Genomic DNA, 17,240 nt, shown 5'->3' with positions numbered 1-17,240 from the left:
TGCCTCTATTTTTTCAGAAGTTAATTAATTCCCAGGAACCTCTAGATGTCTGTGTGTTTCACCCTTTCACCTCCTTCAGGTTGTTCTGGATACTGTATCGAGACTCAGACCACCCGATTTAGTCCTGCATCCATGCGCACCCCAGCACTCTGACTCCCTTGCCCTGATCCCCATCACTTTCTAACATCATAGATAATTCAGTTATTTATTATGTATCTTGCTTATTGTTTGTCTCCCTCCATCCCTCCCCCATCCTTGCATAAAATGTAATTTCTTTAAAAGCTGAGGTCTATATTTCATTGCTAAAAGCAGTACATGTTATCATCTAATTAGGACAAACTTAAAATTGGGCAAATGATGCATATTATATGAAATCAGTATTGTAAGGCCTGCTTTTGTAATCAAAACTGAGAGATTGCAGAACGCTGTACTGATAAATATCCCTCCCCTTTCTAATACCATGTGTTAACCTGTTTTCACGGAGTGGCTATTCAGAATTGGCAGGTTCCCACATTCTATTCAATTTAACCAATATTGGCTTGTTTTTTTCCTAGTGAAGGCTTGGTTTTAAAACATTGTGATACTGATACAGGGAACTTGATACAGTATTTGTATCTATTTTTATGATTTTTTTTATTGGGGTATAGTTGCTTTACAATGTTGTTAGTTTCTGCTATACAAGGAAGTGATCAGCTATATGTATACATATATCACGTCCCTCTTGGACCTCTCTCCTAACTTCCCCTGCCATCCCACCCATCTAGGTCATCACAGAGCACCGAGCTGAGCTCCCAGTAAGCACCTAAAATAGTGCCTGGCACTAGTAGAGACAAATAAATCTTTGCTGAGTGAATGGTGGGGGGCAGCCCTAGGGCGGCAATATGGGTTGGAAGGTCAGCAGAAGTCACGCATGGGAAGACACAGCCGTGAGCCAGCCTGCCCGGCTGAGACTGTTAGGTGAGGGTGTGGAGGCGGGAAAGACCTGGGTTTATTTTCACCTGTTAGAAAGAAAGTGGAAGTTGGGCTACAGGAAGGAAACAGAAAGTCCTTCTTTCTTGTAGGGGCAGGAAAAGACAGAACCTGCCATGGGGAGGGGTGTGGGTAGGTGGGGATTTAGGGAGAGAAAACCTTGTTCCTTATGAAGGGGCAGATTTGGGAAGCCCACTCCAATGGCAGCTGTGTCCTCTTGGGGGGGGGCGGAGGGGAGGAGGAGAGGGGGCCCCAGGGTGGGTGGGACAGAGCAGAGGTAGTCGGGAGAGAAGCCTGGCTGAGGAGTGGGTGGGTGATCAGAAGACTCAGATTTTTTCGGGAAGAACAGGATGGATGGTGGAGACCTTGAATGCTGACTTGTCTACACCAGGTGCCCTCAGCCCAGGAGCCATGGAGTTTGGGAGTGTGCTGGGGTAATGTGGTCACAGGCGTTGATGGATCTGGGTGTACAGAGGAGATGGGACTGGAGGTCTCCAGAAGCCACTTTGGGACCTTGGAAGGTGGTGCTCATGGAGGTTAAGAGGCAGGTAGACCAGAATCCCTGGCCTGAATCAGGCAAGTCATCACAACTCTGTAAGCTTCAGTGTTCTTAAATGAGATGGAATAATAATTATCGCTTACCCTACTCTACTTTTCATTTTTCCATAGCATGTATCATCTTCTAATATCCCACATAATTTACGTACTTGTTAAGTTTATTGTTTATTGTCTCTTTACCCACTAGAGCAGTATTTTCTGTTTTGTCCCCTGCGTTCTCCCCAGAGCCTAGAGCAGGTGCAGTTGGTGCTCAGGAAGTGTGTGCTGAATGCCTGAGTGTATACCTTCCTCACAGGGGCTGCTGTGAGTATTACAACATGCAACAGTCAGAACACCTAGATGGGATTCGCATGTACTGAGCGCTTACTCTGTGCCAGGCGCTGTTCCCGGTACTTTCCCAGCGTTAACTCCTTTGATCCTCACAAGTTTCTTGTGAGGGGAGATTGTTGTTTATGTCCAGTCTGCAGATGAGAACATTGACATACACGGGGTGACATAACTTTCTAAACAAACCACAGCTGGGGCATGGAGAACTCAGGCCACAGCTTTCGAAGAGGCAAAACCGTTACCATCTCCATCTTATAGCTGAGGAAAGTGGCCACCAGAGAGGGGAACTGAGGTACCCAAGGCTACACGGTTTGCAAGTGGAGGAGCCAGGATTCCAAACCCTGAAGTTTGGCTCCAGAGCTGGTTTGCTCAGCCTCATGCTTCGTTGGAGCAGATACATGGTGACTGCCTGTGACATGAATGAGATCCAAACAGGGGCAGCAATTCAAGGCAGGTGGGCAAGCCGAGATCTCTTTTCCTCCATGCTAAGCTGCCCCTCATGCCCTGTGTAATCACTGTAGAGTTTTCTCAGCCTTATCTTGATCCACCTACCCTCTCACTTCCTTTCTTCTGGAGCCACTTGAATTTCCTTCTGTGCCTTCAACTCAGCACCTTCTCATATGCCGCTCCCTCTGCCTACCAGAGTTACCCCCTGGCTCATCCCTGCATCCTCCAGATCTCAGCTCTGATGCCCCCTCCTCCGGAAAGCCATCTCTGATCCTCAGGCTGGGGCAGGCACCCACTCTGGTTTCCCCCACCCCAGCCCTGCCCACTCTGAGTCATCGCTGACTGGGGACAGGTCTGTCTCCCCTGCTGGACCTTGAGTTTGTGAGGGCAGGGCTGGGGATTTCTTGGTCACTGCTGTGTCCCGACACTACTAGGCAAAGGAATCAGCCCAGAGGAAGAGTTCGGGGAATATCTGTTATATGAATGAATGAATGAATGAATGAAGGTAAAGAAAACATGGATTAAAGGTAGTTCCCTGACCTGGTTGATTACGTTCAATCTTGGTTTTTTTAATGCTCCCAACAGCTTGTCTTGCCCAAAGGGATTTTTTTTTTTCTAAAAAAGAAGAATTAACTGTCATATACTGAGCCTTTTTTATGTCCTCCAGGTCTCAGCTCAGATGCCTCCTCCTCCAGGAAGCCTTCCCTGCCCCCTCCCCACAGGCTGAGTCAGGCACCCCTTGGGGCTCTCCCCGCCCAGCTTGCTCTGTGCCATCCTGCCCTTCTGACTCCAGAGCCCTTGTTTATGACCAGGATTCCATTTCCCAAGCATCACTTCAGCTCATTTAATATTTCCAGGCTGCTCATAGTGAGCTTGGCACTGTTTTGTTAAGCTCTTGACAGCCAGGAACCACCATTATTGATTTTATTGTTAGAGCTGTTGACAATGATAATCTTAGTTCCTGGGCCCTTTAACATTCTTGAATTGTCCCACCCTGGCACCACCTCCTCCTGGCTGCTCCCTCATCCTGGCAAAAACAGCGAGGAGGGGGGCTGGGGGTGGCAAGGGGCATCATTCTCAAGGGGATCCAGGGCCAGAGGGCGGGGCTTTCTTTCTTCTTCCCCACCTTGGGGGAAACCCCAGGCTTCCCGGGGCTTCTGTTCTCTCCGTGCTGGGAGGAGGAAAGTGAGCCCTTGGGTGGAGGGCGGAGGCGGAGCCCAAGTCTGTCCGGGGAGCCACTGTCATCCAAGTGCCTTTGAGTTTGAGTTTGCAGCAGGGCAGAGGGGAAGAGAGGGGAGCTGGAGGGGCCGCAGCTGGAGTGAGGACGGCGTCTGTGTGCACAAGCCGGGGAGACAGTCAGCTTGGTGCTGTGAAGTGAGCCCATGGGGTCCGCTGACCTACGGGGCCACCGCTGGGCAGAACTCCTGCTCTCAGGTGAGTGCGCTGCTCTCTTCAGGTGGGGCGCGGCGGGTGTGTGTGTATAATGTGCATGAAAGAGACACAGAGAGAGACACAGAAATACACAGAGACAGAAATAAACACAAATACAAAAGACATTGACAAAGGGAGACAGAGGCAGAGACAATGACGTATGTACAGAGAGATGGAATCAGAACCACAGAACCAGAGAGAATCAGAGAGAAAGACAGAAATAGAGTGAAAATAACACTAGAAACTGCACCAGAGGGAAATACAGAGAGGGGCAGAGAGGAGAGAGGGAGACAAAGGAAAAAGAGCAAGAAAACTCTTCAAAGACACACAGAGAGAAATAGATTCAGGAAGAGTCAAGGCGGGGAGAGACAGAGACACAGACCCAGAAACGGAGCATAACAGAGAGACAGGAGTGAGACAGGCAGAGAGAAGACGTGCTAGCCCTGAGAGGCCAGGGCACGCGTCAGGACGGGGGTGGGTGTGAAATTCATGCTTAAAGGGCATCTAAGGCAAAAGGGAGAAACTAGAGTGTTTCGATTAAAAAACCGAAACAGATTCACAGATGTAGAAAACAAATTTATGGTTACCAAAGGGGAAAGCAGGGGGAGAGGGATAAATTAGGAGCTTGGGATTAACAGATGCGCACTACTATGTATAAAAGAGAAAAACAACAAGGTCCTACTGTACAGCACAGGGAACTATATTCAATATCTGGTAATAACCTATAATGGAAAAGAATCTGAAAAAGAATGTATAATACATATGTATGTATATGTGTGTGTATATATATTATACATATATATGTATATGTGTGTGTATATGTATATTATACATATATATGTATATGCGTGTGTGTATATATATATTATACATATATATGTATATGCGTGTGTATATATATAATACATATATATGTATATGCGTGTGTATATATATATTATACATATATATGTTTATGCGTGTGTATATATATATTATACATATGTATATGCACGTGTATATATAATACATATATATGTGTATGCGTGTGTATATATATTATACATATATATGTGTATGCGTGTGTATATATATTATACATATATATGTGTATGCGTGTGTATATATATATATTATACATATATATGTATATGCGTGTGTATATATATATTATACATATATATGTATATGCACGTGTATATATATAATACATATATATGTGTATGCGTGTGTATATATATAATACATATATATATGCGTGTGTATATATTATACATATATGTATATGCGTGTGTATATATATTATACATAAATATGTATATGCATGTGTGTGTGTGTATGAATCACTTTGCTGTACACCAGACAGTAGCACAACATTGTAAATCAACTATCCTTCAACTTTTATAAAAGCGTCTTGGAGGCAAAGACGTGATTTTGCAGTGTGTGGCGTGCAGAGGTGAGGGCTCAGCCCGGCTTTGCTGTGTGGCCCTGAGACCGGCTCTCCCCTCCGGTCGGAGCTTCCTGGCTGAGCCCGGCAGGCTGCAGGGGCTTTGCAGTCCTCCTGGGGACGGGGGTCTGACATTTATCAGCCCCATCATCTGTGGGTTTTTCTTTGAAATTTGCCTCCTCCTGGAGAGACAGAAGGCAGGGCCCTCTGGGGAGGGGGCAGGGGGAAAGGGTCCAGGTGGAGGATTTGCAGAGAGAGAAGTTTCCTCTTTCAGATGGATATGATGAGGCCCACTGTTGATGCTTTCACTCACATTCTTTCATTTATCCTATGACAGTTATGAGGCGGGAACTATTATTACCCTTGTTTTACAAATGGGGAAACTGAGACTCAGACAGAGGACATCACTTGCCCAAATAAACAGCAAAGGTGGGATTCAAAACCCAGGGAGTCAGGCTCTGAGCTTATGGGCTTTACCTCTAATAGCATTGAAGATAGAGAAGTACAAGCACAGGAAATAATAATGATGATAATAGTGATAATAAAAATAGTATAATACTATGGGACTTCCCTGGTGGTCCAGTGGTTAAGACTCTGCACCTCCACTGCAGGGGGCTTGGGTTTGATCCCTGGTTGGGAAACTAAGATCCTGCATGCTGTACAGTGCAGCCAAAAAACAAACAAACAAACAGTAGTACTAATAATAGTGACTGACACTTACTATGCACTGTCATTATCTGATATCAGACCTCACAATAACCTGATAAACTAAGTTCTACTATTCTCCCCATTTTGCAGTTGAAGAAGCTGAGGCTCACAAAGAGAAAGCCCTTTGCCCATGATAATAGAGAAAGTAAGCAGCAGAGTCCACATTATACTAAGAGCTCATGCCCCTAACCTGATTGAGCAGGGGATGGGGCACTGCTTGGGCTAAACTGGGGTCATTTGAGGGGTAGAGAAGGGCATAGCTGCCAGCCTCTGTTAATTGGGCTGATGGTTAGGGCAAGGGGGGAATGTCAAGGTCAGCTGCACATGGGCATGGCTGCTGGGGTTGAGGCTCCCCATCTATGCCCACAGTCTTTAAGTTGCCACAAAACCGTGTGCAAAATGGCCAAATGGAAAACTGGAAACTCCTACTACCTTGTTCCCTTTTCTTCCCCTGTGCAAGGGAAATCTCTGCCTGAGGGCAAGTATGAGGAAGTACGAAAGGTTAATTTCTCCCATCAAAGATAATAAAAGAAGTTCCCCTTTATCAGGGGTTGGCTCTGTGCCCATCCCTGGACCAGAGGAATTGCACGGTGTTGAGAGCGCAGTCTTTAAGGGCTGGCAGGCCAGGTTCCAGTTAGCTTTTGACACTTACTCTCTGGTCTTGGAAATTGACTTCACCAATCTGAGCATTCGTTTACCTCCCTGTGGAAGGGGGAGGCTGACCATGCATCTCCCACGGAGTGGGCATCGTTGGAGAGAGCACAGTAACCCTCAGGAGACCCAGTTAAAGGTTGACAGTGTTCATTACCACCCACAACAATCCTAGGAGGCAGATGACATTATTCCTATTTTACAGCTGGGGACATTGAGGCTCAGAGAAGATAAAAACATGCCTCAAGTCACATGGCCAATAAGTAATGGGTAGAAGTCAAGCCTCTACCCATTACTACAGAGGGGTGGATGGCCCCATCCGTGACCTCAGATCTCCCTCCACTTAGGAAGACCATAACTGGGCACCCCCAACACACCTCTTCCTCCCTGAATGCCTCCTCTTTCCCCTCCAGCCTCACTTTTGACCGTGTGGAGCCTGCCAGCTGCAGCCCAGCTCACCTCTGATGCCAACCTGCTTAAAGTCACCCGAAGTGAGAAGGATGTTGTTCCGTCTATATTTGGGGCCCCTTGGTCACCCTAGACTCATGGTAGATTCAGGGCACAGAAAACAAGGCTGTCATTCTGATTTCCGTCTCCACACCTCAAGCGCCCATCAGGGTTCCATGCCCAAAGTCCCAACATGACAAACCTGATTGGGCTCACTCAGGGTTGGGCAACAACTGGTCCGATCATTTGTGTCGAAGCTGGCGGGGGGTGGGGGTCGTGGTAAAGATGTGGGCTGTGGCTATCAGGGCTGTGGGTGGGGAAGGTTGGCTAAGAAGTGGGTAGGGGGACCTGTCTGTCATCCATGTTACAAGCTTGACTTCCTTGCATGACCCATTGTCATATCCCATACCCTCCATTTTATTTGTACCATCCCATTTAATGGGCCTTGGAGAGGGGAAGTGAGTGGCCCAAGATCACACCTAGAATGGGAAGTAGATCCAGCATTTGAGCCCATTCATGGAGCTCCAGGGTGTCTGCATGCAATTCCAATCCACCCCTGTTTCTCTGGGTCCCTCTGTGACTGTATCTTGCTTGGTCTTCCTTTATCTGTGTCTCTGCCTCTTGTTTCCCTCTCTCTGTTTCTCCCTCTGTAGAATCGCTGGCCAAGCCCACCATTTCAGTCAGCCAGGGCACAGCCATAGAGCACAGGGAAAACGTGACCTTCTACTGTGGTACCAAAGATGTCAACATTACCATCTACTGGGTCTCCAACAATCAGCCCCTGGTGTTGCGTGAGCGCATGCAGCTGTCCACGGATGGCAAGACCCTCACCATCTTCCCTGTCCAGCGGGAAGACACCGGGACTTACCAATGTGAAGTTTGGGGTGTCCTCCAGGTCATGAGCAGCGACCCCACCTTCCTGGTTGTGAACTGTGAGTCCCTCTCCATTCTCCCAGCCCCTCCCCAGCACCCACTTCCTTGGTGATCTCGTTCAGTCTCGCAGCTTTATTGTTTATTTCTTTATTTAAATAATTTATGGCTGCGTTGGGTCTTCGTTGCTGCGCACGGGCTTTCTCTAGTTGCGGCGAGCGGGGGCTACTCTTCGTTGCGGTGCGCGGGCTTCTCATTGCGGTGGCTTCTCCTGTTGCAGAGCATAGGCTCTAGACGTGCGGGCTTTAGCAGTTGCAGTGCGCGGGCTCAGTAGTTGTGGCACACGGGCTTAGCTGCTCCGCAGCATATGGGATCTTCCCGGACCAGGGCTGGAACCTGTGTCTCCCGCATTGGCAGGCGGATTCCCAACCACTGTGCCACCAGGGGAGTCCCCAGTCTCGCAGCTTTAAATACCATCCGAATGCGGACTTGTCCACGCTTTAACTCCAGACGTATAACTGTTTGATGTCTCTACTTGGATTCTCCTGGGAATGTCCAGCTTGACATACATAAAACTGAGCTCCTTAACTTTCGGATGTTTGATCCAAAATATTGCCTAGGTAGTGGTGAGGAAAGAGCATTTGCTGGCATGCTTTAGATATTTCTTCCAATCCTGCTTTATCCAGGGATGAAGCTGACATGTCATCACTGTCAGACTCTTGCATCTCCTTTGTAATGTTTCCAGAGCTTGAGTGGGGAGAAGAGAAAAATTAATGTTTATTGACTGTCTAGGTTCCCCTAAGAGAACTGTCACTGACGCTATTATTACTGCTACAATTGTTCTCTTCCTCCCAGATGGTCCTGACCCCGTCAGAATCAAGATGGAGCCCGGGGTACCCAACGGGGAGGCAGTTGAGGTGATAGAGGGCAGCAACGTGACCTTCTCGGTGGAAACTCAGTCTCACCCACCCGCTGCCTATTTATGGGTTTTCCCCAATGACTCCAAGCCCATCACGAGCTCGTTTCTCACCGCAAGCACATTTACCATCTATGCCGTGTCCAGGGAACACGAGGGCACGTACAGCTGCTTGGTGTCCAACAGTGCCACCCAGCTGTCCCACCTGGCTACTCTTAAATTCCACGTCCTTGGTGAGTCTCTTTCCCCTATATTCCTCCCCTTTGTTTCTCTGAGAATCAGAGCTACACCAATATCCTAGAGTTTGAGGAGGACCCAGTGGAGTGGGACTTCCCATGTGGCTGGTGGCAGATCGTGGCTCTGGCCGCAGGCAAGGACCTGGGTCCTGGCTTGACACATCCTCTCCAAGGCCTTGTAGGCTCTCTGTGGAGCGTCTGTCACTTGATTCTCTGCAAGTGGGGGAGGCGATTCTCTATACATACAAACACTGACACAACACTCACACACCCCATACACACATAGGGACACACACACAAATAACAATCACACATGCAGGGGACTTCTCTGGCAGTCCCGTGGTCAATACTCCATACTTCCACTGTAGGGGGCACAGGTTCGATCCCTGGTCAGGGAACAAAGGTCCCGCATGCTGCACAGTGCAGCCAAAAAAAAAACCAATCACACATGCATAGCACACTCACACATGTGCACCACAGACACATACAACTCACACACAACACGTACACAACATACAAAAGCACAGAATACACACACTCACACAAGATACATATAACACGTACCCAACAGATACACACAATACATGAAACACACAGTACATAACACATCACAGACACACAACACATACACATACCATACACACAAACCCACAACATGTACATACCATGCACTCACACATATGCACAGCACATACACAATACTCACACACAAAACACAGGCACATATCTCACATATGGAGCAAACAATACCACAGGCACACAACATATTCTCCCGTAAAACACATACACACAAAATGTAATATGCACACAGTAGACACACACACACATCATAGACACTCAACATCCTCATGTACAACACAGAAAACACCCCACATACCATACATTCAACACCGTCAACACATGCACAATGACACAGAACACACACACAATGCATAACTGTACTACACACACAATTTAGTGATACACAAAGCATATACGCACACAGTACAATATATACACATACCACATACACTACCACAGACACATAACATATACTCATGCACAGAAAATATATACACACACAATACACACTCACTTGCACACAAAGTACCTATATATACACCACCATACCTCACAGTCACAAAACATATACACACAACACACACATATAAATAGACACAAAGCACACACTCACACACAGAACACATCCACATACCACACACTCTCCATACACACAAAACCCGTAACACATTCACATAATTGTCACACAACACACACTCATACACAAAAGACTTAGATGTACCACCCACACAATACAGTCATATGCAAAACAGGTATACACACACACACCACCCACAACATACACACACAGCCCTGGAAAACTCTGCGGGCCCCATATGGGTGGGAGACTGACAGAGGGACCCTGGACCCCATCCTGTCTCTCTATGTGTTTCCAGAAAGGCTGACCAAGCCTTGCGTCATGCCCCCGAACCAGACTCTCGTAGAGAACGCCAGCCTGGTGGCCCTGACCTGCCAGACCGCCCATGAGAGAGCTGCAGCCCAGTGGTTCCTGCGGGGCCAGCTCCTTCTGCCCAGCAAGCACCTGGTGCTGTCAGCTGACAACAGGACCCTGGCCATCCATGGCCTTCAGCGCAATGACACAGGGCCCTATGAGTGTGAGGTCCTGAACTGGAGCAGCCGGGTGCGGAGTGACCCCCTCAAGTTGAACATCAGCTGTGAGTCGCCCCGAGCCGGGACCTTCTCCTCCTCCCTTCTCCCTCCCCTGCTTCAGTTCTTCCTTCCAGCCACTCATTCCATAATTATTGAATACCTGCTCTGTGCCAGGCATGTCTGGGCACCGGACAAGACAACCCTCATGGAGCTTACGTTCTAGTCGGGGAGACAGACCATAAACAGCTAAGCAAGGGAGATTCCTGGTGTGTCAGATGGCACTAGAGGCGGCACGAAAGACAGGCGAGGCTGGGACACTGGGGAGGTGTTGCAGTCCTAGCTGGGGTGGTCAGGGGAGGCTTCCCAGAGGAGGGGGTGTTTCTGCAGGAGGAGGCCGGGAGTGAGCCGTGCAGCTAGCCAGGGGAAGTGAGTTCCAGGGGAGGGAACAGCACGTGAGATGGGGCTGTGCTTGGCATGTCAGAGGAATGCAAGGAGGCCCAGGTGACCAGAGAGGTCAATTATGGGAACAGAAGAAGCTGGGAGAGTGGGGTAGACCGCACAGGGTCCTGCGGGCCATGGTGAGGACATTAGGAGCCACGGAAGGCTCTGAGCAGAGGAGAGAGAGGATTAGACTTGGGTTTGCACAGGGTCTCTCTGGCCCTTGTCTAGGGGCTGGAAGCAGGGGAGAGGGACGAGGTGATAGAAGGAGTAGAAAGAGGTGTGTTTGTCTGGGTCCATGGAGACAGATCTCAAGATGAGATTATATGTGCAAGGATTTTATTAAGGGAATGCTCCTGTGCAGAAAAAGTAGGGAGGGAACCTCAAAAGGCTGGGAGGGCCATCAGACTGAGATCTAAGTGTGACTCCGAGTGAGGAAGAAAGGGAGAGAGGGTTGGATGGGAGTGTGTGGACTGCCATGTAGTCTAAGGAACATCGTCAAGACTCTCGGGGAGCCCATGTCTCCCAGGACAGGGTCTGCCTTAGTTTCCCCAACACACTCAGGTACTGGCAGGGTGCAGCCCAGGAAAGGCCTGGGGGTACAGCAGCTGGGCTCTTGGTCAGTCACACTCTTACCATTGGAGGTCTGTGAGGCACCCTCTCGTGGTGGCCACAGTCATCCATCAAGAGATGATGGGGCTGAGCCAGTGGCAACAGTGGGTGATGAGAAGTGGTCAGCCATGAATATATTTTAAATATCAAACTCACAGGATTTGCTGCTCATTGACCTGAAGCAAGAGAGGAAGGCAGGAGTCAAGAATGACTCCAAGGGTTTTTTTGCCTGAGCTACTCAAAGGATGAAGAAGCCATGACCTGAGCTTGGGAAGACTGGGGGAGAAGAGGTCTCTGCAGGGAGAGAAAGTAGGGGTCCACTTTACATGTGCACATTAAACAGCAGGGGGATAGAGAGACATGGCTTAAATACATTGCTTTTCCTTCCTTCCTTTTTTTTTTGTGGGGGGGGCCGTGTCGGGTCTTAGTTGCAGCATGTGAGATCTTTCCTTGCGGCTCGCGGGCCTCTCTCTAGTTGTGTTGTGTGGGTTTTCTCTCTCTAGTTGTGGTGCGTTGCACGCAGGCTCCAGGGCGTGTGGGCTCTGAAGTTGCAGCATGCGGGCTCTCTAGTTGAGGCACGTGAGCTCGGTAGTTGTGGCGCGTGGGCCCAGCTGCCCTGCGGCATGTGGGATCCTAGTTCCCCGATCAGGGATGGAACCGGCATTGCAAGGCGGATTCTTTACCACGGGACCACCAGGGAAGTCCCCTCCCTTCCTTTCTTGCTCTCTCCTCTTTCCTTCCAACTCTGGTCATGAAGCCAAAAATGTCTATTTTGTTCTCTCTGTATGCTGAACAACAAGTAAGGCACTTGATGATAGCCGTGACTTTCAGAGCTCACAGCCTACTCAGGATTGGGAGATCAATAATCAGGCAAGGGCTTCCCTGGTGGCGCAGTGGTTGAGAGTCTGCCTGCCAATGCAGGGGACACGGGTTTGAGCCCTGGTCTGGGAAGGTCCCACATGCCGCGGAGCAACTAGGCCCGTGAGCCACAACTACTGAGCCTGCGCGTCTGGAGTCTGTGCTCTGCAACAAGAGAGGCTGCGACAGTGAGAGGCCTGCGCACCGCGATGAAGAGTGGCCCCCACTTGCCACAACTAGAGAAAGCCCTCGCACAGAAACGAAGACCCAACACAGCCAAAAATAAATTAATTAATTAAAAAAAAATCAGGCAAAAAAAATACAGTGTGATAGGTCCTGCCATGGGACCAGAGATTTGGGGAACCCAAAGGGAGCCCCCACCCAGTCTTGGGGATGTGGGAAGGCTCACCGTGAGAGGTGGTGTCTACCGCGAGACCCGAAGGACGCGTAAGTTAGCTAGGTAGAGCAGGCTCAGGAGAATAGCGTTCCAGAGAAGGAAGAGAGTATGCGATGACTCTGAGGGAATGGAATATCCAAGTAGGATCTTTTTTTTTTTTTTTTTGAAAACATCTTTCTTGGAGTATAATTGCTTTACAATGGTGAGTTAGTTTCTGCTTTATAACAAAGTGGATCAGCTATACATATACATATATCCCCATAACTCTTCCCTCTTGTGTCTCCCTCCCTCCCACCCTCCCTATCCAAGTAGAATCTTATTCCAGGATTGAAAGTGGGAGGTGTGGAGAGGTGAGTGGTGGGACTGGAGGGGTCTACAGGGACCCTGTGAATGAGTTCATCAGCCTTGGGCTTTGTCCCAAGGACCCTAGGGAGCCATGGAAGGTTCTGAGCAGGGGAGGGATAGTGTCAAGTTTGTACTTAGGAAGACACTTCTAGCTGCTGTGGGCAGGATTTGAGACCAGCACGGGGGGACCAGGATGGGGGCAAATGAGGGATCCTGATGGCCATGGGGTTAGGATGGAGAGAAATGAACAGATTCAAAGGATATTTAGGGACAAGGGCAAGATTTCCCTCATCTCCTGGAATGTCCCAACTAGAACCTCTTTGCATCCTTCTTTTTAGTAGTTCACATTAATTTCAATCAGACAAGACTCAAACTCTTGGTTTGCATGAGAAATCCAACAGCCATTTCCTTTGTTTCCTTCACGTCTATGGGAGGAGAGCCAAGTACCATTGGTCCCCTTCTGGCTTAACAAAGAAAATCCACAAGCATCTCTACCTTTGGGAATACATGGAGATGTAAATTTAGATATTGTCACCGGGCTGTTTGTTATTAAGAGATTCCATCAGAATTGTAAACATTTTGGAAGTTAGGGGCTACATTCACAGGACACAGCAACAATTTCTGAAGCCTGGATGTCTTATAAGGCTCCTTTGTTAGAATTCACTTTTGCAATGACAGAGGTTTTTGTTTTTTATTTTAATTTTGTTTTGTTTTGAATTTTCCCCCGCTCCATGTTGTGGACTACAATCTGTTTGCTCGGCAGCTAAGGAGGAAAGGGGAGCATTTTCTCTTTCTTCTCTTGCTGGGATTCCTTTCAACAGCAGTTGAAGAGCCCTTGTTTTCCAGGCTACAGCCTGGAATTCCCTTAGTTAGAATTGAGAAGGAAAAAAAAAAAAGGCAGAACTTCCAATGTGGAATTGAATGGGATGAAATAGGACATCTCGCCAGTGGAGGATGGGTGCATAACATTTGGATCTGCACACAGATGGCCCTGATCGAGTGGACATCACCAGGGGGTCGACGTCCGAGGTGGTCAGCACCATCAGGGCGGAGCTCAACTCCAGCCTGACCCTGCAGTGTTGGGCTGAATCCCAGCCGGATGCTGAGTTTCACTGGACCCTTGAACCCTCCACGAGTGTCTGTACAGGGGAACAGCTGGTCATCGAGGCCCTGACTTGGGAGCACCAAGGGATTTACAGCTGCACAGCTTTTAACTGTCTCACGCAACTGGCCCGCTCTGCCTCAGTCCTGGTCAGAGTGATAGGTGAGTCTTTCAGGTACACCTTCTCCTTGGGTCCAGGTGACTTTTCCTGATGCTGGCCTCAGCAATCTGATCTTCCCTTACCATGGGCTGGGGTGTGCCAGTGACTGTCCTGCAAGGGCAGGTTCCTAATCCGGAGCTGTTGGATCCCAGCTGCTAACACTCAGGCTCTAGAACCTCTACTTCCTACCTGTGTGCCCTGGTAAACTCTCCAGGCTGCTCTGAGCCTCAGTTTTCCTATCTGTAAATGGGGCTTATGATGCCTACCTTTCAGAATTGTTTAGAAGCACAGTGAGTCAGGGAGATCACCAATGAGAGAAGGAGTGAGCTGATAGGTGGGGTCAGGAATTATATTAATAACAACCTGGGTGTGACTGGCAGAGAGCCCCTGTATTTCTGCCTTGAGTTCTTGAGAGGGCAACATAGTGTCGCTGTTTGCCAGTCGCTCTTCACATCCTGGCTCCAGTGCTGTGTGACCTTGGGCATGCTACTTAACCTCTCTGGGCCTCTGATTCCTTGTCTGTAAAACAAACATAATAGTTGTGTTTACATCAAAGCATTGTTGAAGATTAATTAACATTTGTAAAGTTCTTATGGCAGTGCCTGGCATATTGTGTTTGCTAAATAAAACTATTCTTTATCGCGCCTGTGTCACACCCTGAAGCAAGCCTTTCCATATATATTATCAGCAAACATTTCTTGGGTACTCTTTGCCAGTCAGCTATGAGGCAGGCCTGTTGGTATTTCCACCGTTCAGGAGAGGTTGAGACTTAGAGACTAAAGCCCCATTACTAGGGTTTAAAAAACCGGCTGGCCATCTCAAGAGCAGTGTTATTGTTGTTGTTGTTGTTTGGCCGCAGGATCTTAGTTCCCCGACCAGGGATCGAACCCGGGGCCCCCTGCAGTGGAAGCGAGGAGTCCTAACCACTGGACCGCCAGGGAATTCCCACAAGAGCAGTGTTCTTAGTTGTCTGCAAAGTAGAGGACCCCATAACAGCTTTCCAAATTACCTCATTCAGTCTTCAGAACAGCGCTCTGGTCTTGTTAAGACCATTTGATGGATGAGAAACAGAGGCTCAAAGGAGGAAGCAGTGAGTTTGCTTGATGCTCACAGGGATGTTGTAGGGTTTGAATTGGATCATGTATGAAGGGCTCTCGGAGCTTAGAGCTTGGTAGATGGCAGCTTCTGTCATCATCATCATCATCGTCATCATCTTTGCCTCTTATAAAGCACCTCCTAAGTGTCGGGCACTGTGCTGGTCCTTTTACATGTGATCTCATTTAATCTTCTCAAAAGCCTGTAGGGTTACAGATTACTATGCTTGTTTAACATTTAAAGAAATGGATACTCAGAGAATAAAACCAAGAACTCCTCAGGCATCTAGGAAGCCCCCTCCTGCCCCTCCAAAGCAGAATCTTTTCCTTATACCCCGACCCTCGTGTGGCTGCCTTCTTCATTCCTGGGGCTGGACTTCACCCCTTTGAGAAAGGTTCTGGGCGAAAGTGGGATGGGTAAACAGTAGGCCAATGTTCATGATAACAACTGCCATTTATTAATCAGTCACTGGGTGCCAGGCATGAACATTCGTGACCTCATTTCATCTTTGCAACATCCTTACGCAGTGGGTACCATTTCCCCCACTTTGCAGATGAGGAAATGAGACTCAGGAAGAGTAGTTACTTTTGTCTGTGTCCACAGGGCCCCAGAGAGTCAAAGGTGGCTCACTCGGGGGAAAGCCAGGTTTCTGGTTGCCAAAGCCCTTTTCTGTCTCTGAAGGCCATGTTTGATCCATCATCCTAATTAGTAACATCGTCACAGCAACATTGACCGATCACTGTAGGTCTAAATACTTCACCTACATTGAACATACTGAACATTGCATATGCTGAACATGAATACGTATATGTTTAATCTTTTCAGCAACCGTATAGAGTAGACTTCATATTATCTCTCTTTACAGAAGAGCCAATGTACCCACAGAGTGGTTAAGTAGCATGGCATGGCCAAGGTCACACAGCTGAGATGTGAACTTAGGCTGTTTGACTCCAGAAATGATTCTATTACTACCACAAACTTCAGCTTCCCAATGGCTGGAAGACAAGTGCTCATCAAATTATCAAGTGGAGATAAAGCCACAAACTTGGGAATGGGGCTGGGGACAGGGATGAGGGTGTGTCAGGCCCAGGTCCTGATTCTCTCTCCTTGCCCAGGTCCCAGGTCATCTCTCTCTGGAGGGGCCATCGCTGGCATTATCATCGGGATCCTGGCCGTCACTGCTCTGGCCACAGGGCTGGGCTGTTTCCTCTACATCAGAAATGCCAAAGGGTAAACCTGGGAATGGGAAAGGGGGTGTGGCCCACAGGGGACCTGACTGGCAGGAGTGTTGCTGACCTTGGTGCTGAGCGGTATCCATGGCACGTGGGGAATTGAGAGGGTTTGGCCCATTGCCCAAAATGTACATGGGATATAGGCGGAGTCTGTGCAGATGGGCAAGGACTAGAGGCACAGAAGAACGATGGTCTTGGGTTTTCAGGCCCTCAAGGAGAACGACAGAGGAACCCATCTATGAGGCCACGACACCCACCTCTGAAGAGGGTCACCTTGCAGAGCTTGGTCGCAGTAAGTGACTTCATAGCTGATGCCCAGGGCAGCAGTGAGGTCTGGAGAAGAGGCTGGTGCAGAGAGCCCAGGC

The 17,240-nt window shown here is 48.6% G+C and overlaps 2 protein-coding genes across 2 annotated transcripts in view; both read left to right on the top strand.

The window, feature by feature from the left end:
* The window catches only part of LOC130705687 (carcinoembryonic antigen-related cell adhesion molecule 5-like), a 43,950-nt gene extending 43,797 nt beyond the window's left edge, over nucleotides 1-153 (top strand). Inside the window, 1 exon segment of the mRNA XM_057533726.1 lies at nucleotides 80-153. Coding sequence (XP_057389709.1) covers nucleotides 80-153 — 74 coding nt within the window.
* A 3,530-nt stretch (nucleotides 154-3,683) lies between these two features.
* On the top strand, nucleotides 3,684-17,175 carry CEACAM20 (CEA cell adhesion molecule 20). Its single transcript, XM_007198723.2, is given in 8 exon segments — nucleotides 3,684-3,735; nucleotides 6,931-7,075; nucleotides 7,619-7,896; nucleotides 8,690-8,983; nucleotides 10,423-10,701; nucleotides 14,272-14,550; nucleotides 16,759-16,873; nucleotides 17,082-17,175. Coding segments are annotated over 8 exon segments (1,536 nt in total).
* The last annotated feature ends 65 nt before the right edge of the window (nucleotides 17,176-17,240 follow it).

The sequence above is a fragment of the Balaenoptera acutorostrata genome, chromosome 19, assembly GCF_949987535.1.
Source record: "Balaenoptera acutorostrata chromosome 19, mBalAcu1.1, whole genome shotgun sequence".
Taxonomy (NCBI): Eukaryota; Metazoa; Chordata; class Mammalia; order Artiodactyla; family Balaenopteridae; genus Balaenoptera; species Balaenoptera acutorostrata.
This window is presented reverse-complemented; position numbering and strand designations above follow the sequence as displayed.